The following is a 22,057-nucleotide window of genomic DNA, read 5'->3' as shown; positions in this document are numbered from 1 at the left end:
ACGATATGTTAAGATTTAATCTTTTTTTTTTTTTTTTTTGCTTTTTGGGTCACACCTGGCGATGCACAGGGTTTACTCCTGGCTTTGCACTCAGGAATCATCCCTGGCAGTGCTCAGGGGACCATATGGGATGCTGGGATTCGAACCTGGGTCGGCAGCATGCAAGGCAAACGCCCTATCCGCTGTGCTATTCCTCCAGTCCCAAGATTTAATTTTAATAGTAGACATATTTCCTGTACAGAGTTTGTAGCAATCTGGGTGGAAAGTGAGTCAAGAGGTCATTACACAACACATAAATGTTTTGACCCTTGGATAACAGAAAAGTATGGGAGTTCAGGGACAGGAAATCAAAATAAGACTTAGGGAGACAGGAACGATTTCCAGAGATAAGGACACAGAAATTGAGAGTGCAGGATTAAATGGATTAGCCAAGCAAGGTGCACGGGTAGGGAGAACGATCCTGGGAGGGAGACGAAGGGACGGGACAAACCCTTAAGGGATTTGTTTGAGGAGAGAGATAGCACAGGAGATAAGGCTCTTCCTTGTACACAGCCCTCCCAGTCAATCCCCAGCACCAGGAGTGATCCCTGAGCACAGAGCCAAGAGTAAGCTCTGAGCACCAACAGGTGTGGCCCAAAAAGAACAAAAAGAAAGACACGTTTGAGAAAGAGAAGAACAGGCCAGGGACGAGGAACCTGCCGCACAAGCACTGCTACAAGAGACAGGAGGACCACAGGGATTCTTTGTTTTGTTCGGAGGCCACTCCTGCTGGTGCTGGGGGGCTGCTCCTGGCACTGTGCTCAGGGTTCCCCAGTGGTGTTTAGTGATCATGGAGTCCCTGGGACAGAACCCAAGCCCCCATGTACAAAGTGTGTGTTCCAGCCCTTAGAGTTATCCTGGCTCTGTTTTCAGTTATTTTAAGAATGAAGGGGCCCAGAGATAGTGAAACAGGTAGGGTGCTTGCCTTACATGTGGCTGACCTGGGTCCATCTCTGGCATCCCAAATATTCCCCTGATCCTGCCAGGAATGATTCCTGAGCATAGATCCAGGAGTAAGGTGTGGCCCCCCCAAAAGAATTAAAAGTTCCATTTTTGGGGTGCGGATGGGGGCACATCCCGTGGTGCTCAGGGTTTATTCCTGGCTCTGCTCTCAGAGATGACTCCTAGTGGGCTCGGAGAACCATGTGGGATGCTGAGGATGCAACCAGGGTTGACCCCGAGCCAGGGAAGCACCCTACATGCTGGGCTATGGCTCCTGCTCTAAAGCTTCATCTTAAAAGGATTCAAGTTTCATTGATGGGTTTTAATCACTGATGGGTTAGAATGAATGGAAGCAAAAAATCCATTTTGTTCTCGTGGAGGATGCGTCAGAAGATGACAACTGGACAGCCAGGGAGATGTGGAGACGGGGGAATCCCTGGAGTGTGGGTGAGAACGTGCGTCTGGCAGGGTGAAGCCTCCGGACCTCACAGGCCGGCCAGCAGGCTGACTGGTACCGTGCACTAGAAAAAGAGCAGGCGTGTGTGAGGACACAAGGTCCATTCTTCGTTCCCGCGAGTGAGACGACTGAAGATGCTCGGCAGACTTCTGGCCATGCTGGGTTGGGGTGGGGTGGGGTCTGTGCTCGCCTGGGGAGCCGCCAGAGCCGCCTTCCCTGTCCCCTCCCTGCACGCCGACGGGCGGCACCCAGGGCACGCGGAGAGCGTGAACAAGACTGGGAGTCTGCCCTCAGCCACCTGACCTCTCAGGACGTGTTTTGGGCCACGCCCAGGGAGGCTTAGGGGTCCCTCCGGCGATGCTGGTGCGTGGGAGGGACCCGGCGCTCCGAGCGGGGAGGGGCGTGGCTGGCGGCGGGCCGCGCAGGCGCCCTGCGGCGCGGGCGGAGGGGCGGGGCGCGCCGAGCTCGCGGCCGGGGGCCGGGACCCGGCCGGTGGGGCGGGCGGCCCCGTGACGTCATCAGGCCGCGCGGCGCGTCGGCGGAGCGGGCGGGCCTGCGGGGAAACCGAAACCGGCGGCGGCGCGGCCCGTCCCCGCTGCTGTCCGTCGCCGTCGGCTGCCCCGTGAGTGCCGGCGCAGCCCGCCCGCCTGCAGGTCACCGGCGGGGCCCAGGGGCGCGCGGGGCCGGGCTGTGGGGCGGGCCGCGGGGCGGGGGCGCGGGCAGGGGCGCGGGCGGCGCGGGACACTGCGGGCCGGGCCGCACCTGAGCCCGGGGCTCGGCTCTCGGGCCGGCCGCCGGCCGTTGCTCGGAGCACAGGGCCCTGGCCGTGCCCCGGGCCGCTGGCGCGCGCGCGGGGCGTTACCTGGCCGCTGCCCGCGTCGGTCTGGAGGGTCCCGGCGTCCTGGCAGCCTGCTCGGGCGTTCTCTCGGCCCCGAGGCGGTCACTGCGTTCGTTTTCTCCCCGGGTTAGAGCTTGTCCAGCCCCTGGAGCAGGCCGGCAGGTCTGGGGAGGGGGTTTGCGGGCAGAGCACATGCCTCCTGTGATCCAAGGCCCTCGCCTCGATTCCCAGCCCTGCAGAAACAAAACAAATCCGAGACTGTTGCCGGTTCTTTGACGTTTTCAAGCATCCTTAAGTGTACCAAAAATAAAAAAGATCCTGATAAGATAACAAGGGTAATGAATAATTCTGGATTTTTTCACCTTGGAATCAGTAGCTGATATTTATTATTCATAATTTCCAATGTACGTTACTATCTCCCGTGACCAGCGTTACATTAGAAGTATGGACTCAAAAGTGCCGGTAGCCTTTTCCTTGTGGCTTGTGGGGTCTATCTGTGACTTAGACACCGTGGTCACAGTGGCTTAGAAGACATTGTGGGTACCACATTTCCCAGTAAAACTGCTATTATTGAAAACCAGAGCTTGGCTAGCATCCTTTCTGGACCTCATTTTGAGGAAGAAGTTATTCAAGTGCTGGCACTGAAAGTTGTTTGCATTTGCCAAATTCCATCTGGTTGATTTATACTTTGGATTCCCTGCTCAGATTTTAGTGGCTCTGACAAGGGCCACTCACTCTCTGGGTTTATGGTTGCAGTAATAATGAAGAGGAGAAATGATCCAGAGTGCACTGCCCCTATCAAGAAGCAGAAGAAAAGAGTTGCAGAGCTTGCCCTGAGCCTCAGCTCTACACCCGATGAACCTCCCTCTTCTGTCAATAATGCAGCCAAAGGTATGCTTTCAGTGTGCTTTGAAGCCACTGGCCAGTTGACTCTCCGCCTTGACTAGGGCATAATACAGTTCACTGCCTCTAGAGAAAATCAGGCAAATTCTAAAATTAAGTGTTGCCTGTAGGTAGATTCTTTTTCCCTCTGCCATTCTCCTATAAGGAGGAATTTGTTTTAAAAACAGGAGTTGTCACAGGAGCACCTTAGTTGATTGATTATTCCTCTGTTGGTGACACTCTTGCTGCCTTCAGCCAGTGACAAGTGTTGAGTGCTCTGTGCTCTTAATAGCTGTTAATGATCCTGGAACTTCTTCACAGGACATGGGTTCTTTTCTGTCTTCATCTTACCTAACTCGTTAGGTTTTTGCATTTTGTTTTCTTAATTTCCTTAGCCATTGTCATCAAAAACACAAATGAGTTGAAACATCCCTTTGCTCACTCTTTATGGTAATCTATAATGATCTAGTTGAAACTTTGCTTTCCTGTTTTATTGGTTATAATCATCCAGTTTTCAGATACTTTGTGATAAATTATAAAGTGTCTAGGAGCTTGACTCAAATAGTAGGTAGTTAAAAATTGCTTTTTGGTGTTTGGCTTGCCCAGCTAGTTTCCTAGGACTGCTGAAACAAATTACCGAAAACTGGAAAAACACATTTATTATCAATTCTGGAGGGCAAAAGTCAGAAATCAAGGTGTCAGCAAGGTACTTGAGACAACGGCTTTCTTTCCTCTTAGAGCATCTGGTGGCTGCTGGCAGACTTTGGTGTTCCTGGAACGTGGCAGCGAAACTCTGTTTTCTGCTTCTTGCTTTTGTCTTCCATATCCTGTGTGTTCCTGTTTATTTTGTTTTTCTTTTAATTAAGTTTGCCTTTTGTGTGTGTGTGAGAGAGGGAGGTGAGGGGTGACTCAATGCCAGGGATTGAACTCAGGGCTTTAAAATATGGAAAGCTCAGGAATTACTCCCAATGGGGCTTGGGAACCATATGGGATTTCAGGGATTGAACCTAGGTTGCCTGTGTAAGGCAGATGCCCTACCCACTGTACTATCACCCTACCCGCCCCACCCCTTGAACTATCTCTCTGGCCTCCCTGTATTTCCTTATAATAACATTAGTCATTGGATTAAAGCCACCCTAATCTATTTCCACCTAATTTTGCTATGCCTGCAAAGACTGAATTTCCAATTGTCACACTGTATGTACTAGATGGCTTGGCCTTTGGGAGAATCTGTTTAGTCAGATAGACTACACATTGCATTTGGGGTCCTCTGCTAGATCACTGGTAAGTTGGAATGAAATTTGCTAACAGATTGATGAAGCATGGTTTGAGGATGATTGAAAGTAGAGTTTATTCACAAGTGGCAGACTAATTGAAGGGCAGTTTATTCATCGTCTGTCCTTACAAGCTAGTCCGGAGAGGAGCTTGAGAAGGCAGTACAGTGATGCAGTATTTGATGCAGCTGTGGTCAAAGACTTTTTATAATGTGCGTGAAGGTATATTTGCCTTTAAAATTGTCTTGGTGGATTCCAGAGTAAGTGAAAAAGTTCTGTGCAACTGAGATTGCCAAAATGAAAGCTTGATGAAGGTAGGGCTCTGGTGTACAGGAAGAGAGGGACTGTCAGGGGGCAGGGAACGCAGGTCTGGGCGAATGAATACCACTGTTGTGCTGGGGGGTATCGAGTCCTAAGCAGATCTTTGAGGGGGTGAGGAGGCATTTACTTTGTATGGTAGCTTAAAATATCTGAAAAATATTTCAAGATGATTGCATTAAGGAGAACACAATTTCCAGATAGAGGACCGAAGTGTATGTGGTTAAGGATCCTTCAAGAAACTGGTCTGACTTAAATATCGAGATTTTAAAAATGTGAATGTGAATTGAGATTATCCTCCTGCCCTCCACGAATCCCCTTTGGCCTTCTCTGTAAGCAGCATCATATGACCAGACTGCCTTTTTGTATGAAATGGTCCTCTGTAAGGTGGACAGAGTCTCTTATGTGTCTGCCTGCCATTAGGCCATCTAGTTCGTTTTACCTTAGAAAGAAAGTGTGGCACGAGGCAGAGACAGATAAACATTGCTAGATTTCCCTTGGTTAACTGGTTTTAAAAAGGGTAGCGTCATTTTGACAGAAAAACTGCATGCCTGTGTTCTTGTGGTTTCATCAGCAACCTTGCTTTCTGTGCGCCCCCCCCCCACCCAACTCCTCACTCAGTAGCCCTCACTGAATTGCACAGATAGTATCTTGGCAAGAAGCTCAAAATCCTCCAGTTCTCTCATCTTGCTTCTCTCTCCTCCAGTCTAAGGCAGAGCATTTAATCAAGAACTTAACCCTTATGCCATCAGCATTCTGTGTTACTGTCATTTGTCCCTTGCACTCTGGTAGTTTACGTCTCAGAAATGTGGATCTCCTGAGGTCTGATGCAGCTTTCCTATTTTTGTCACTGTGAGAAAGCTTGAAAGCAAGTGGTTGATTGGTTGGTGTGGAGGTGTGGGGGTGGAGGCAGAGTTCACACTTAGGCATAGCTTGGCCTCTGACCCCCATGCCCACCTCAGGTGTGTTTCCTTTTGCTCCAACCTCTTCTGCCTAGGTAAACTGAAGAGATGATTGAGGAGTATTCTTAAGGGAGTAAGTTAGGAGAACAGGACAGCAGTGGTTACTGTCCGGCCTGCCTTGGACCCTTCTGCTGGGTCATTGTGATGGCTCATTAGTAGATCTGTTGAGATCTACTAATAAAATAAAAGATGTTTATTTTACAGGATTGGCAAAGTTGCTGCATTGCCAGGTCTGAGACTAACACCGGACCAAAGAAGAAAAAGGATGTCATGGCCACTGTGGAATTGAGTTTTTTTGAGTATTTTTTAGAGGAAATTGAAGGCATTTATTAAAAACTTAAATAAACAGGCAAATTTGCTACTAGTAAATTTAACCTTTAGAAGGGAAGAGAGGCAGGTGAAGGTCAGCTTGGTTCTTTTTTTTCCTCACGGGGAAACTAGTTGACACCAAGACAATTTCCTTCTCTCTCTTTTTTTTTTGCTTTTTGGGTCACACCTGGCCATGCACAGGGGTTACTCCTGGCTCTGCACTCAGTAATCACTCCTGGCGGTGTTCAAAGGACCATATGGGATGCTGGGAATCGAACCCGGGTCGGCCGCGTGCAAGGCAAATGCCCTACCCGCTGTACTCTTGCTCCAGCCACTCCTTTTCTCCTTAACTGTGTTCCCATTGTGGGCTTCTGACACTCCATGGTGTTTGGCTCTAGAAATTTCTAGACTCTTTTACCAGCCTACACTGAAGTACCTTTTTGTCCACCACACTTAATTCTTTCCTCAATAGGCTATTTTCCCTGAAACACCATTGCTTTCCTGCCAGCTCAGATTCATGAGCTTAATCAAAAACTTCCTTTATCGGTACCTGTTTAAATTGTTCTAATGAGTTAACCATTTGTCTGGCGGGAAGGAGAAGTTGAGTCTTTAACTGGGAATGAGTGTGGTCCTCGTTCACTTGTCCCGCAGGATGTGACGGTCACTAAAATCCACGCTTGGCTCTTCCATATGTGCGGCACGCCTTGGCCATTAGTGGCTAGTGCTGTCCGCCCAGCGTGTTGTTGTGGTTTTTAATCCTGCCGTGGTTGTTCTACTGTTCTGTTGCCATGTGAAAAAATTTTGCCAGTTGTTGGGAAACTTCTGTTCTACAAAGCAAAGATTAAAAAATAATTTTTTTTCCTGTATTGATTTGTTTTTGGGTGCAGGGGATTTAACCCACAGCCTCCTTCAGTCAAGACATCATTGAGCTATCTGCCTTGCTGAGCTTTATTTTTAAAAAATGACTTAGGAGTTATGATTTCTGTTAGGTAGAGATGAAATCTTAAATGAAAACTCTAAATAATGTTTTGGACCCTCTGGTAGGTGCTAAGAAAGGAAGTTCCTGGGGAGGTTAATGGGAATGCCACCTAGCTTTGGCAGGTTCTTAATGAAACTAATGATTTTAATAGACTCACCTTATTACTCCTGTTAATTTATATCCTCATTACAAAATTGTCTGCTCAGTGTTTGCTAAATTCTTATCAGTCTTGGGAATCCAGACCTCTTAGTCCTGCTGCAGCCACAATAGTTAGCTCCTTTCCTTTGAGAAAATAGCCCCAAAGTGCCAGGGTTAGAGTGAGTATGACTATGGCAGCCTTCGGACAGCAGGTCTAATACAATAAACTTTGACTCCTATTGGATCAGGCCAAGGCTTGGCTTCAAATGCCACATAAAATAAAAGAAAGGAGGGCTCATTTGCCTATCTGCCACACTTCTCACTCTGACAGGAAAATGCCTCTTGGGCTAGTATGGTAGCCCCTGCATTCTTGAGTCTGACATGCTTACAGACACGAGGCTGTTGCCCTGGGATGGCTGCCTCCCGAGTGTCTCTTTCTTAGGGCACCTGAGATGTTATTTGAATTGACCTCCATGAAGTGCTGAAGTCCCCTTATCTACAAGAACACATGTCTCAAGTAGAATAATTTACAGATGACTTAAATAAAATTTTTTTTTGTTAGAACTTTTTTTTTTAAGAATTTTATTGAATCACCATGTGGAAAATTACAATGCTTTCAGGCTTAAGTCTCAGTTATACAATGCTGAAACAACCATCCCTTCACCAGTGCCCATATTCCACACCAAAAAAAACCAGTACACCTCCCATCCCGCCCCCTGTACCCCCCCCCCCCCGCCTTGTAACTGATAAGTTTCACTTTACTTTCTATTTACTTTGGTTACATTCAATATTTCAACACAAACCTCACTATTATTATTAGGAGTACCCCACTAGAGTCAGACCTGTTGTGAAGAGATATGAGGTCACGAGACTACTATCGCGCACGCACGGTTTTGGATTTCTGTACTTTAGCTACCGAAAGTCCAGGGAGATTTCTTCCAGATATTGGATCATTGCAAGCTTGTAAACCCCATCTGTGGTCGTCATAATATGGCGGTCACCACGCCCTTCACCCCCGGCAAGGAAGAGGTGAGAGAGAAATACCTTTCCCCTCCTGGGCAGGCATGGGGCCGCGGCTTAGTTCTCAGTCTGGAGACATTCTGCGAGGAGCTGCCCATGCCAAAAGTAATTTAGCTGGCATCTGGAGTCACGCTCGTGCGGCCCCCGGGATCACATCTTGGCGGCAGGCAGGGCCGGTGCCCGACTTAAATAAAATTAAAAAATTCCCTCTTCAGCCTCCTTCTTAGAAACTGGACAGCGCAGCTGTGTACTGGGTACCACTTCGGGAAGAGAATGGAATGAAAAGTCCTTCCTGGGGCTGGTGCTGGGTATTTGCAGCAGAGGCACCAATTTTGCCTTCCTTCCAAAGTTAATTCTGTCATTTGATAAACTATTGTAATAGCAAAGAGAACAGAAGATCTTTCTCTGAGATCTGAAGGTCTGAAGGTGGTATGGTGATGTGCACTCCACCTGCCACTGCCTGCTGCTGTCTGACAGCCTGACCGCTCTAGAGCTGGACCAAGAGTCTCATTTGGGGACACTGGGTTTCCCTTTTTCAGAAAACGATTAGTAGAACTGTTTTATAGGCCTGTTAATCCCCTGGAAAGCTGATAAAAGGAATGGTAGCTGATTGAATGCTATAGCCTCTGGTGAGTAAGGAGGTTGCCCAGCAGAAAGCTTTAGGGTGAAGCCCTCTTTTAGTCTCAGTACATGTGGCAGGCTTGGGAGCAGTTGCTGGAGAGTAAACCCCTTCCGAGTCAGAGTTCCTCAGCAGGCGGGCACTCCGTTACAGAGCACAGTCCTCCTCGGTAGGCCCAGTTCAGGAAGCCTGGCCTCTCAGATATGCTGTTCTCTGAAGATTTCTTTCTTTGCTTTTCTTCCTTTTGTGGGGGTGGGGGCGCATCTGGCAATGCTCAGAGCCTATTCCTGGCAGGGCTTGGGGACCACACAGACTGCTGGGTCAGCTGTGTGCAAGGCAGGTGCTCTACCTGCAGGCTGTCTCTGTGGCCCCACCTCTGAAGGTTTCTTTGGAAAGGATTTCAAGGCTTGCTTGATAGCTTTAAACATTTTTTCAAAAGCTGCAATTTTTAAACTAATGTATTCTTGTTTCTCAGAAAATGTAGAAAAGTGTGTGCAAAATAAATACCATCTTGCCTCTCAGTTTCCATGGTTACTCATTATTAATGTTCTGGTTCTTTCCTTCTAAGTGGCACTCTTTGACATGTACTGCATTGGTCTGTGTAAGCAAGTTGTCTCCTTATTAAGGGAATGGGACCCCCACCCTAAGGGGAAGGGGCATATTTTCTACCTCCCAGTACAGACCCCCTCAACCCAGATATCCCCCATGCTAACTGCTTAAAGCCAGGTTGGTGTTTTTGTTTGTTAAACTTAATAAATTTAAGTTTATTTCCATTTTCTCACATATGATCATTTACCTTTTCCTTTTATAAAATGTTGTGTCCTTGAAAAATTCAGTTTTTTCTTTGGCTGCTAGATTTGTGTGTGTGTGTGTGTGTGTGTGAGTGTGTCACACCTGGCGATGCACAGGGGTTACTTCTGGCTCTGCACTCAGGAATTATCCCTGGCGGTGCTCAGGGGACCATATGGGATGCTGGGAATCGAACCCGGGTCGGCCGCATGGCTGCTAGATTTAAAAAATTTTTTTGAATAGGGTTATTTTTGGATAATGTCCCATTCCATATAGTCTGATTCTTTTATAGCCTGGTCCTGAGCCAAAGTTGTTGTCTAATTTAATTAAACTATCAGTATGTTGGATTCTGACTAATGTCCTGATCCCTGCTTGGATCTGTTCTTGGAACAGGGATTGCTAACCAATAGTCCAAGGGGAACCAATTTTCTATCAAGGTAAAGGTATTCCATCCTCATGACTAATGTTGTTGTTTTCCTTTTAGTTATTATTTTGAGGTGCTCAGGGGTTACTCCTGGCTTGTGCTCAGGAATTACTCCTTGTGGTGCTCAGGGGACCAAATGGGATGCCAGGGATTGAACCATGGTCAGCTGAATGGAAGGCAAATGCCCTACCCATTGTACTATTGCTTTTTAAAGTGAAGTTCGACATTTTATATTGAGTGAAATTTACTTAGATGTGAGGGGAGAGACAGAGAAGAAGACATATTCAAGAGACAACAAATGTGTTGTCTCAAGTGGAAAAAGCAAACAGATGTGTTCAGGGGAGAATGCAGACTTGAGTTAGCAAGCCAGTTTTCCTCTTTATATCATGAGATTTAAGGTACCCTCCATGCTTGTACATGCAGTGTAATTCATTTGATAATAATTTGACAATGCCTTGTTGATGCATTACAATGTGTAAAGCAGAGGCTCCTAAGTTTCTTGTCACAAGAACCAAGAAAACTTGTAAATGCTGCCCTGACTTTTTTCACTGTATCTATATTCCATGAGATACTAAACAAGTGTTTAGGTCTGAATGGCAAGCATTTGTATCCTAATAGTTAACTGATGTTTAAAAAAATGAGAGAAATGGAAAAATAATTTTAGTTTTATTTTTTGTTTTTGGGTCATATCTGGTGATGCTCAGGGCACCTGGCTCAGTCAGTACTCAGGGGTTAACTTCTGGCAGGCTTGGTGGACCATATAGGATGCTTGGGGCCAAACCTGGCTTGGCCATGTGCAAGGCAAATGCACTACCCACTGTGCATTTTGGCCCCAATAATTTTATTCTCACTTAGTCACAGATACCTATTTATGAGATATGCCATACATTAAACACTGTATAACTTCTCAAACATTGGGATCATAATAAGTACCACCATTCTCATTTCCTGGTCTGCATTTCTTTGACTTGCAACTTACATTATTTCAATGGGTATATGAGACATTGTTAACCAAAATTTCAGGATAGTCAGTTTTCAAACATGGGAGAGATTACTGAGAAACTACCTGAATAAAATTATATTGGGTTGGGGCCTGAGCAATAGCACAGCACATAGAGTGTTTGCCTCACACATGGCCAACGCCCAGGTTTGATCCCCAGCATCCCATACCTGAGCACCACCAGGAATAATTCCTGAGTGCAGTCAGGAGCAACCCCGATCATTGCTGGGCGTGACCCAAAAAGCCAAAAGGAAAAAAATTATACTGGGTTGAAATAACTTTCAAGTTGAGGTTCAGAGATACATAAAAGAGAGAAAAAGAGTGAGTCATTGAACATGTAGGTCATGGATCATCCCGAATGGTTAGGAGACAGTAACCTACCAATTCTGGCAGGTGCTGAGGTGGGACCTATTTGGGACCCTTTGGCAGCCAGGTTGTCAGCCATATAATGACTAACTCTGGCCGTTGACTCCCTTCTGGAGAGCTTAGGCGCAGCTCCTCTGCTCTCCTTGTTCTTCCCCTGCTTTTCCCCTTTGAGCCGGTGCTTCTCTGGGACTGTGCTGTAATCCCACACTCTGCTTATGAGTTTGAACTATAACCAGGAAAGTAGGAGATGAAACAGTGAGAAACTGTTAATCTGAGGATAGAATTGTTGAAAATAGAATCGGGAATCATCAGTATTTGGGAATTTAGCATTCAAGAAGTGAATAGCACTGAACTAATGATAATACTGTCAGTAGATATAATTTATATTTGATAGTGCACTTTCAAATATATTACTTAATCTTTTAACCCCATGAGGTAGATATTTACTTTTCAGTTCGTAGAGGAAGAAATTAAAAGGACTTAGCTAAGATTAGTAAGAGATAGAGAATATATTTGACCCCTGGTCATGTAATGGACTTTATATGTGCAGTGCCTATGATAAGCAGAGGTTGAAAAAAGAAATGTTTGCTTCCAGAGCTATTTTGCATCGTAAATTCACCTAAATATTCTCCTTTTCTCCCATTCCTGCCTCCAGCTCCTATGACAAGCCTCAGTGGGTCTGACAGCGAGACTGAGGGGAAGCAGCAGAGCTCTGACTCTTCCGACGATGCTTTCAAAGCAGACTCCCTCGTGGAGGGAACGTCTTCTCGCTACTCCATGTATAATAGTGTCTCCCAGAAGCTTATGGTATGTCACTGCTTGGGTTGGGTTCCCAAGCTCTACCAGGACAGTCAGAGAAGGGAAACGACAAGAAGAAGAGCTAGAGCATGAGTTTTTATTTAATCTTTACTTACTGAAATTTAGTAGAGAAAATGTAGCCATTTTCCTCAGCAAAAGTATATGAGTTCATCAACGCGTAGTGACCGTTTAGACCTCCTTCATGATCCTCCGGTCATGTCTGGAGCTGGGTCACCCCTTGTTCTTATTGATGAGTTAGGTTTTTTGTTTTGTTTGTTTTCTGCCATAACTGGCATTGCTCAGGCCTTATTCCTTGGCTCTGATCAGGGATCACTCCTGTCAGTCTTAGGGGATCATATGTGGTATCTAGGATTGAGTCTGGATTGACTGTGTGCGTGGTAAGCGCCTTACCCACTGTACTGTCTTTCTGTCCCTTAGTCACGAATTGTTATGAGCATATGTAAATATACTTTCCTGCACATAGATGTGTATATATGGGCAAAGAGGCTTTGTGCTGTGAATTTTGCTTGAGTCATCTCAAAAGAAATGACTAAAGAGACTGGACAGATAGTACAGGGGTTAAGGTACTTGCCTTGCATATGGCTGACTCTGTTTTGATTCCTGGTACCATGTGGTCCTCTGAACACAGGGCCAGAAGTACACCCCGAGCACCACCAGGTATGCCTACCCTCTTTTCCCTGTCCCCCTCCCCTGCCAACGAAGAAAAAAGGAAAGAAAAATGACTAAAATTCTAGTCACTCTCAGATACCCACAATAAATGGGATAGTACAGCGAGTGCTTTCAAAAGAACGCCCTTTCTTCCATTTCCCCAGTAATATGACTAGGAAAGGTGACTAGGAAAACCTGGTCACTTTTCTCATTGAATTTGTAACTGACTCCTCTGTTTTTTGTTTTTTTGTTTTTGCTTTTTGGGTCACACCGGGCGATGCGCAGGGGTAACTCCTGGCTCTGCACTCCGGAATTATTCCTGGTGGTGCTGGGGAACCATATGGGATGCTGGGAATCGAACCCGGGTTGGCTGCGTTCAAGGCAAACACCCTCCCTGCTGTGCTATTGCTCCAGCTCTTCCTCTGTTTTTTAATTGATTCAGTTAATGAGGGCTACACATCTGAAGTAATACTCAGGATTCTAGTTTGGGGATTCACGAACTTTAAGGGAGTAAATGATAAGATTTGTGACTCAGTCAGCTCCTTTGACCAGGGAAAGGATTTGTGGCTATACTATAGGAATTCTATCCAGGTTTTGAGCTGGTAATGCCTTGTCCAAAGGAAATACAAACCACTGAGGGGAAATTAGATCTTATAAAATAAATTTTCTAAGATTTTATTTTATTAGAACTTCAATCCTGAGGGTTTGTGGAGTTTAGGATCTGGAGTCAGCAGTTGGGCACATTGATCTAGATTTAGCGTGAGTTTATAGTTTTGGCATTTCAGAAAATGTTTCAGTCCAAAATACCTTCCATGCCTCAGTTTTACGTGACGTGACTTTTTAATTAATCTCTTGATTGAGTGGACTCCTGTAAGTCTTCCTCGTCCTTGGCTGTTTGCCAGGAAGATAGAAGTTGCCACTTAAAGTGGTTCCATTTGCAGTATGTCCTCCATCAGTTGTACTCTAGATCTACTTCTCACTTAATCAGACAAATTAAATGGAAGGGTAGTTATGCAAATGTCCAGTGAGGTTCATTTAGTAGTCTCGGTACATTTAATTACAGCCGTGGAGTCCATTATTTATCTAAACTCTGGTTGTTGTAGACCAGTTATTCCGAAGTGAGTGATGCTCCCCTCTGTGAGCAGGGGTGCTGGGGTGGGAGAGGTAGTGTATGGTGGGAGGTGCTTTTTGTTCATTTAAAGAAAACAGATATCCAGGAAGCTGGCTGAATAATTTTTTTTATTTTTTTTTTATTTCACCACCAACATCGGCACTGGCCACAGTTTAGCTGCAGTTAAACTGAAAGGGAAACGTAGGTCTTACTGTATTTCTCAGGTTTAGCACGTTTGGATGGTCATAAGAAAATGACTAGTTATATAAATGCTTTATTATTTCTCTTTTTCAGGCCAAGATGGGCTTCAGAGAAGGCGAAGGATTGGGTAAATACAGCCAGGGTCGGAAGGACATTGTTGAAGCCTCCAATCAGAAAGGTCGAAGAGGGCTGGGTCTGACCCTGCAAGGCTTCGACCAAGAGCTGAATGTGGACTGGAGAGACGAGCCTGAGGTAACCAGTTGGGGAGGAAACAGAAAGTTCCTTGTGTTTTTGGAGGCGTGGCTCTACGAAGCCTATTAACGAATCAGAAGTCTCCAGACCTGTATGTTCAGGTGCTGGTGGGGATTTGACTTTTATGTGGAATGTAATGGGGACATCCAGAATGGAAAGCAGAGACTTGGAGAGATAGAGCTGTTGTGGGTTTACTTCCTCCTGCTTCCTGCAGGACTAAGACTAGTGGATAGAAGATGCTGGAAGGCAGAGAACTTCACAAGAAACTTTAGAAAATAGATACAGCTTTCTACCAGTGATTAAGATATCTCACAAGGTGTCCGCTCCCTGCTGAAATCCTTGCTCTTTACATATAATTTGAAATAGGTATAGTAGAAGCACCTACAAATCATGGTAAAATGTTGCTATGGGGTTGAAACTAGAGAAAATAGAACATAAGTATCTAGCTTTTTACATAATTGCTGTATTTGAGCTTCTGATGTAACTGAGCTCTGGAAAATTATTACTTTGTCTCGGGAAGGTTCAGGAAAGAACTCTCATGAACCCACACATGATAAAAGCCTAGTAAGGCTTCCGAGCAAGGTTCTGCCATGAGGGCTGTGCTGCGTGGTAGTTGGGAGGAGATGAGTAAAAGTGAGAAGCAGATGAGACAGGGCAGAAGAGAGTAAGTATTGTAATAGGGTGCTAGACTGGAGTTTTCACCTCAGAAATACTTTTTTTTGGTGATGCAAGATAGTTTTTTTTTTTGAAACTTATTTCAAAAAATGTGAGTAAAGGGCTGGAGAGATAGCACAGCGGGTAGGGCGTTTGCCTTGCACGCGGCCGACCCGGGTTCAAATCCCAGCATCCCATATGGTCCCCTGAGCACGGCCAGGGGTAATTCCTGAGTGCAGAGCCAGGAATAACCCCTGTGCATGGCCAGGTGTGACCCAAAAAGCAAAAAAAAAAAAAAAAAAAAATGTGAGTAAAGATAAAGAGAAAAGTATGTGTTCAAGATAGAATATGGGCTTCTTCAGAGTAGAAGTAAGCAAGCAAAGAAATATACAGACATGTAAGCCGGATACTTTCTGTGTCCCCACTGCTCTGATTATAGATCCGTCAGTCAGGAACTATTCTTTTTAACTGCATTCTGAGCAGTTAGACTGTGGTAGATGTTAATTAAATAATATTGGATTATTGAAGGGAATAAAGGAAAGCTTGAAAGTTTGAGAAGTCTCTTAAGAAGTCAAACCAGAATCAGAGCTGGTCTACGGAAGTTAAACTTTGGAGTTTTTTTACTCAGTTCTACTCTCTTGGCCTCTGCTTCCTGGATTCTTTTCATTCTCTTTAACTCTTTCTTGGTGGAAAACACGTTTTCCACCAAGAAAGTGGAAAACTTGAGTTGGAACACAGCCATAAGCATCAGTCTTCCCTTACTTAGCTTTGTCGTTCTGTTTGCAGCCCAGTGCCCTCGAGCAGGTCTCCTGGTTCCCAGAGTGTACCACAGAAATTCCTGATGCTAAGGAAATGAGCGATTGGTTAGTCGTGGGAAAGGTAGGACTTCAGGAAAATACACCCCGAATTCTCTTATAATCTTTTTGTTCTCTTCTCCAGTTCAGTATATATTATATATAGCCTCTTTTTAAGAACAGTGTGAAGCCATCCTTTATGGGAGAAATAAAGTAGGTTTTCAAAAGGTGTGTTAATGCCTTTTCAAATAAGGCTTTGGGAGATGGGGCAGAGGAGTCCCCTGCACACTCCCCTGAGTCATTTAACTTGCTAGGCAGCATAAAATGCAGAGCTTCTCTCTTCTTGTGAGTGCTTTTATTTTCTTACGGATGCTTTGTGGGCTGGCTTACTACACATTTGTGTGTATTCTGTTTGGTGCCAGGCGCTGTTCCAAGTGGATGTAAAGACACTGTCCCTGTCCTTAGGAAGTAATGATAGAGTCATATCGAGGAACTTCTTTTATCTCCTTCTGGGAAATTGGAAGAGCAAAGTAGATGGCCACCAAATGAGTGTGGTCTCGAGAGCAGTTTCCCAAAGTATATTTGCCTCCTGGCATCTTGAGACCCTTGTAGGCGGTCTGTAGCCTCAAGCTGTTTTTGTGCTGATACTTACCTTTTTCACCCTCATTTTCTAATAGGTGTCCAGTGCAGCTTCTCAGTAGCTCTGACATATTAACACAACCAGTTGAATGTGAATGTGGAGAGGACACTAGCTGTCTTTTAAACCAGAAATGAAGAGATTTGCAAAAATAGAAGACACTGCGTTTTTTTCCTTTATGTTTTTATGGAAAAAATAGATTTATTTATTCAATGTCTTTTTAATCCTAAAATACATATGATTTTTATTTTTTATTTTTGGGTTGTGCTCAGGACTTATTCCTGGCTCTGTATTCAGGCATCTCCTGGCAGCGCTTGGGGATCATATAAGATAACAGGGGTCAACCCAGGTCGGCCGCATGCAAAGCAAGTGCACTCCACTGTACTATAGCTCTTCCCCCACATTCCGTTTTTATAGACTGAATTGATATTTAAAATATTAATATTTAAATATATTAATGAATTGGTATTTTTAAATTCCTCAATTTTAATTTCTAGTAATTAACACTGGCACAGATTAAACAAAAGTTCTTTGGGCTCTTCGGTGATTTTGAAGAGAGTAACCTGAGGGGTCTGTGTGTGAGCACCCCTGTTTAGACTGCCTCTGACTCCAGTTCAGGGGCGCTACCATCCTCCGGGGCCCCCCAAGCCCTTGTTCTCATGGCACTGCCAGGCCAGTGCCCTACCCTTGTGCCTTCACACTCATCATGGGGCCAGAGGCTTCTGCCTGCAGGCCTGGCTGGCCTCGCGATGGGCAGTCCTCATTCTGCCTCTGGGCTCTCGGAGGGCAGCTTGAAGGTCCCCTTTCTGTTTGCAGTTTTCACTGTTTCCCAGAGGCTGGGGTCCATATGGTGCTCTAGTGCGAGCACCTAGGGGCTGCTTTATCTCAGCCATCTGGAGGAATTTAGGATTTCCTCTTCTGTCCCTTAGGTATTGTTGTTCCTTGGCAGAGACTCAAGCCGCTTACTTACTCTACCCACTTGGAATCCTAGTTTTTCTGTTTATCTTCCAAATGTGGTCACACTGGGTCACAATCGATTCTTCTCTCATAGAGAAAGCTGATGATTGAAGACGAAACAGAGTTTTGTGGGGAAGAACTTCTCCACAGTGTGCTGCAGTGTAAGGTAAGATCTTCGGGCTTGAACTGGACTGGGAACCTTATGAGAGGCTGTGCTGGGCTTATTTTGAATCAGTTTTCGGGGACTGAGTTTCACAGAGGCTTTACTTGGAGATTAAATGTGTAGGTGGGTACATTGCTTCGAGTTATCCTTTTTTCCTGGTGCCTGTTCTGCATTGTAGTGTGCTTGTCCCTGTGGTCCCAGCCAGGAAAGGGTCCACTTAACCCTCATTGGGCTGCATCTTTGTGGCCCTGAGGATTGTGGCCTGGTGGAAGGGTTGCAACTTCCTTTAGCATTAGATAGAACTAAATTTAAATTCTAGTTTTACAACTTTATTACTGGATCAATGCAGTGCTGTTTTGAGTTTGAGTTTCCTTCCATCTATAAAATGGGGAGAAAGTACTTCTGGTGTTGTGAGAATTAACAGATGTGGTGGGTGGGAAGTGCTTTGGATGCTGGGCGAATGTTTGCCTCTCTTTAGTGGCTTTTGACCTGATTTGGATCCAGAAGTGCATTGTCTGCAGAATATTGAACCTAAGAAACTTCCCAGGAGAAAATGGTTTGGAAGAAGAAACAAGAACTCAGACTCGCTTTATGTAGCTTATTTTGACTCCCTTATATGGGGAGTATCCTTGAGGTGACTGAATCTCAGCTGAAGTGTGACTTTCTTTTTTTCAGAAAGCAAAAACTGAAGTAGGGAGAAAGGTTCCCTCCCAGGCATTAGGTGCCAGGAGGAACCCTGGCCTGGGTTTGTTTATTCTAAGGGAGACTTAATGTCACACTTCCTGTCCCTTGGTAGGATGCTGCAGGTGTGGTGTAGAGGAACACGTGCAGGGAGGATGAATAGTGGTGAGGGGCGGCACTGCACAACCACAGGTGCCATTTTTCTGGTGGTAATACCACTGTTACTTTCTGCTATTCTCCACTTGGGCAGTTGCGTGTTAAGAGTGTTTGAACAGAGTGCCTGAAACAACTATATTATGAACAGCTTGGAAAATCATGGTGTTTATATGAAAAAATGCTCTACATCGCTAATCATCAGGGAGATGCAAATCAAAACAACAATGAGGAATCATCTCACCTCACAGAGACTGGCACATATCAAAAAAGAACAAGAGCAACCAGTGCTGGCACGGATGTGGGGAGAAAGGGACACTCTCTCACTGTTGGTGGGAATGCCGACTGGTCCAGCCTTTTTGGAAAACAATATGGTCAGTTCTTCAAAAACTAGAAATTGAGCTTCCATATGACCCCACAATACCACTTCTGGGAATATATCCCAAGGGTGCAAAAAAGCACAGTAGAAAGGACATCTGCAACTGTATGTTCATTGCAGCACTGTTCACAATAGCGAGAATCTGGAAACAATCCAAGTGCCCAAGAACAGATGACTGGTTAAAGGAACTTTGGTATGTCTACACAATGCAATGCTGTGCAGCCATTAGGAAAGATGAAATTTGCTTATAAGTGGATGGTAATGGAGAGTATCATGCTAAGTGAAATGAATCAGAGAGAGGGAACATAATATGAAACTAACACCCAAGAACAGTAGACATAAGGGCCAGGAATATTGCTCCAGATTTGGAAGCCTGCCTCATGAGCTGTGGGAGAAGGCAGCTGGGATAGAGAAGGGATCACTAAGTCAGTGATTGTTGGAGGGATCGTTTGGGATGGAAGATGTGTGCTGAAAGTAGATAAAGGATCAAACATGATGACCGCTCAGTAACTGTATTGCAAACCATAATGCCCCAAAGTAGAAATGTGAGGGAAATTGTCTACCATAGAGGCTAGAATGGGGGAGGGGGTACTGGGGACATCGGTGGTAGAACAACTGGTGGAGGAATGGGCGTTTGATCATTGTATGACTGAAATTCAAACATGTAAGCTTTGTAAGTGTATCTCACAGTGATTCAGTTAAAAAAAAAAGTGTTTAAATGAAGAAGAAAACTAACTTTACATTTCCAGTTTTTAATTTTTGGAAAAGGGATCAACTAAAAAAATGTTTATTATGCAGCCAGATCAGGCAGTGAATAGAAAAGAAATAACTGTGTTCAGGATGGAATTCTGCAGAATCAGGAATTTAGAGTTTTCTTTAGGAACTTATACTACAAGAATGGTGGCATGGGGGCAGCTATTGGGGGTGAATGTGGCTGTCAGGCTTTTGGTGGGCTGGAAACTTGGCCTGACCCGCTCCCCATATCATCCTGGACATGTCAGCTGGGATCTGTGTATCTGAGAATTTTTGCAGCGATTTGATCTCGAGATTTAACCTTGTGTCTCTGGAATGGGGCCAGTCAATGAGCTTCTGGGGCAAGTCAATGAGCTTCTGTGGCAGCATCAGTGGGATGAGGGAGTGGCTTCTGGAAGGGTGGGGGATGAGGGCATGGCCCCTACCCCTACTCCGAGAAAGCCTGGAGTTTTCAGCCCCCCAAACTCCTGATGTGCCTGAAATTGTCAGCAGTTTGGCATCTTTGTGGTGCTCAGTCATGAGGCAGTGGAGTCTAGTCCTAAGATTTTATTTTTTTATAATTTATATTTTGATTTTTTTGGCCGTACTGGTCAGTGTTTAGTTCTTATTACTGGCTCTGTGCTCAGGAATCACTCCTGGTGGTGCTCAGGGGACCATAAGCAGTGCTGGGGATTGAGCCTGGGTTGGCCACAGCAAGTCGAGTAACTTACCCTTTGTACTCTCTTTTAGCCCTTGCCTATCCCAGAGGGTTAGGGTGAAACTCACTGTGAGGTTTTGATTCTCTCTGAGCAGAGCGTGTTTGATGTCCTGGATGGGGAGGAGATGCGGCGAGCTCGGACCCGGGCCAACCCTTATGAGATGATCCGAGGCGTCTTCTTCCTTAACAGGTTTGCTGACATTTCCTGTCCTTCTCCTGGCATTACTGTACCTTGTTTCGAGCCTCAGCTTTCTGCGTACTTTATATCTCACACTTTACTGTCTTGCTTTGTTGTAGGGCAGCAATGAAGATGGCAAACATGGATTTTGTATTTGATCGCATGTTTACAAATCCACGAGACTCCTGTGGGGTGAGAACAAGATTTTGCTTTTGAATTCATCATGCTAACTGGCTTAAGCTTCGGCGTTTCAGACTTGGTGTTTATACTTGGTGCTCTCTTATTGCAGAGCATTGCTCCTGCATAAGAAAGAGGTTTTGCGAAGAGCACCTCCAGTAGGGTCCCACAGTGCCGCGTGTGGTCCCAGGAGTGCCCCGGCAGATAGTTGGCAGTAGTGCTTCAGAGCCGGCCTTGTAGCCCTCTCTTCTGTCAGCCGTGCTGCTCATTCTGGGAGGAGGTGGCAGGGCTTGCTGGAGGGACGTTGTGGGCCAGATTAGCAGGTGTAATCTGTGAATCTGGTGAGCAGGGGGATTAAGTCTCTGGGAGGTCACAGCCTAGAGGTTTCCAAACTGGGTTTACCACACCCTTAAGAAAACGGGCTGGAGCGATAGCACAGCGAGTAGGGCATTTGCCTTGCACATGGCCGACCTGGGTTCGATTCCCAGCATCCCATATGGTCCCCTGAACACCGCCAGGAGTGGTTCCTGAGTGCAGAGCCAGGAGTGACCCCTGTGCACCGCCAGGTGTGACCCAAAAAGCAAAAAAAAAAATCAGGTGCATGTGCTGCTGAGCCAGGTGCTGCTAGCGCCCATGTGGCTGAGCACGTGTTGCCCACATCTGCCCTCTTGAGATGTGGACTTTCATACTTCCGTATCTAATGCCGGGCGGTGTGTAGGGGCTCTCTCCTCCTTTGGAGAAGCCCAACATTCTCTCTTGAGCACGTTACCTCTCTTACTTTCCCTCCTCTTTGTAAAAGCCTCCAAATAAAATCTTTTGTATTTCAAGAACAAACAAACAAACAAAAAAATCAGGGTTCAAAGAGAGAACAGTGGGAAAGGCGCTTGCTGTACCTGGCGTTCTGTCCTTGGTGCCTTATAACGTGCCCTCTGCTTTACCAGGAGAGATGCACAGGCACAGAGCCAGGAGTAAGCCCTGAGCATACCTCCAGTGTGACCTCAAAACAAACAGAAAAATCACTCTGTGTCCTCTTGAAAATCTGCCCTTTTGTAAAAAATTTATTTTTATAAAGTTATTTTTTAAATTAAAAAAAAATGTATTTATTTATTTTTTTGGTTTTTTGGTCACACCCGGCGATGCTTAGGGGTTACTCCTGGCTCTGCACTCAGGAATTACTCCTGGTGATGCTCAGGGGACCATATGGGATGCTAGGAATCGATCCCAGGTCGGCCATGTGCAAGGCAAACGCCCTACCGGCTGTGCTGTCGCTCCAGCCACTTTACAAAGTTGTTTACAATAATTCATTACATTTAATATTTGAACATCAATCCCACCCCATTGCACTTTCCCACCACCATATTTCTAATGTTTCCACCTCAAATCCCAAACTGTGCCCCAGTGCCCCAGTGCAGAACCGAAATAATTAATTTTGCATAAACTGCATGAA

The 22,057-nt window shown here is 45.5% G+C and overlaps 1 protein-coding gene across 3 annotated transcripts in view; it reads left to right on the top strand.

The window, feature by feature from the left end:
• Positions 1–1,928: 1,928 nt before the first annotated feature.
• The window catches only part of CMTR1 (cap methyltransferase 1), a 50,399-nt gene continuing 30,270 nt past the window's right edge, over positions 1,929–22,057 (top strand). The window contains exons 1-8 of one of the 3 annotated variants that reach the window (XM_055138518.1): positions 1,929–2,060; positions 3,033–3,167; positions 12,012–12,163; positions 14,229–14,387; positions 15,828–15,920; positions 17,524–17,595; positions 20,351–20,445; positions 20,553–20,625. In XM_055138518.1, the coding sequence (XP_054994493.1) occupies positions 3,038–3,167; positions 12,012–12,163; positions 14,229–14,387; positions 15,828–15,920; positions 17,524–17,595; positions 20,351–20,445; positions 20,553–20,625 (774 nt within the window). In that variant the 5' untranslated portion in view covers positions 1,929–2,060; positions 3,033–3,037. Of the gene's footprint in view, positions 2,092–3,032; positions 3,168–12,011; positions 12,164–14,228; positions 14,388–15,827; positions 15,921–17,523; positions 17,596–20,350; positions 20,446–20,552; positions 20,626–22,057 lie in introns of all 3 variants that reach the window. The other 2 variants (XM_055138517.1, XM_055138519.1) reach the window with 2 other exon arrangements.

Source organism: Sorex araneus, chromosome 5 (assembly GCF_027595985.1).
Source record: "Sorex araneus isolate mSorAra2 chromosome 5, mSorAra2.pri, whole genome shotgun sequence".
In the NCBI taxonomy this organism is placed as follows: domain Eukaryota; kingdom Metazoa; phylum Chordata; class Mammalia; order Eulipotyphla; family Soricidae; genus Sorex; species Sorex araneus.
Note: the sequence above shows the minus strand (reverse complement) of the source record. Positions and strands in the feature narration are given on the sequence as shown.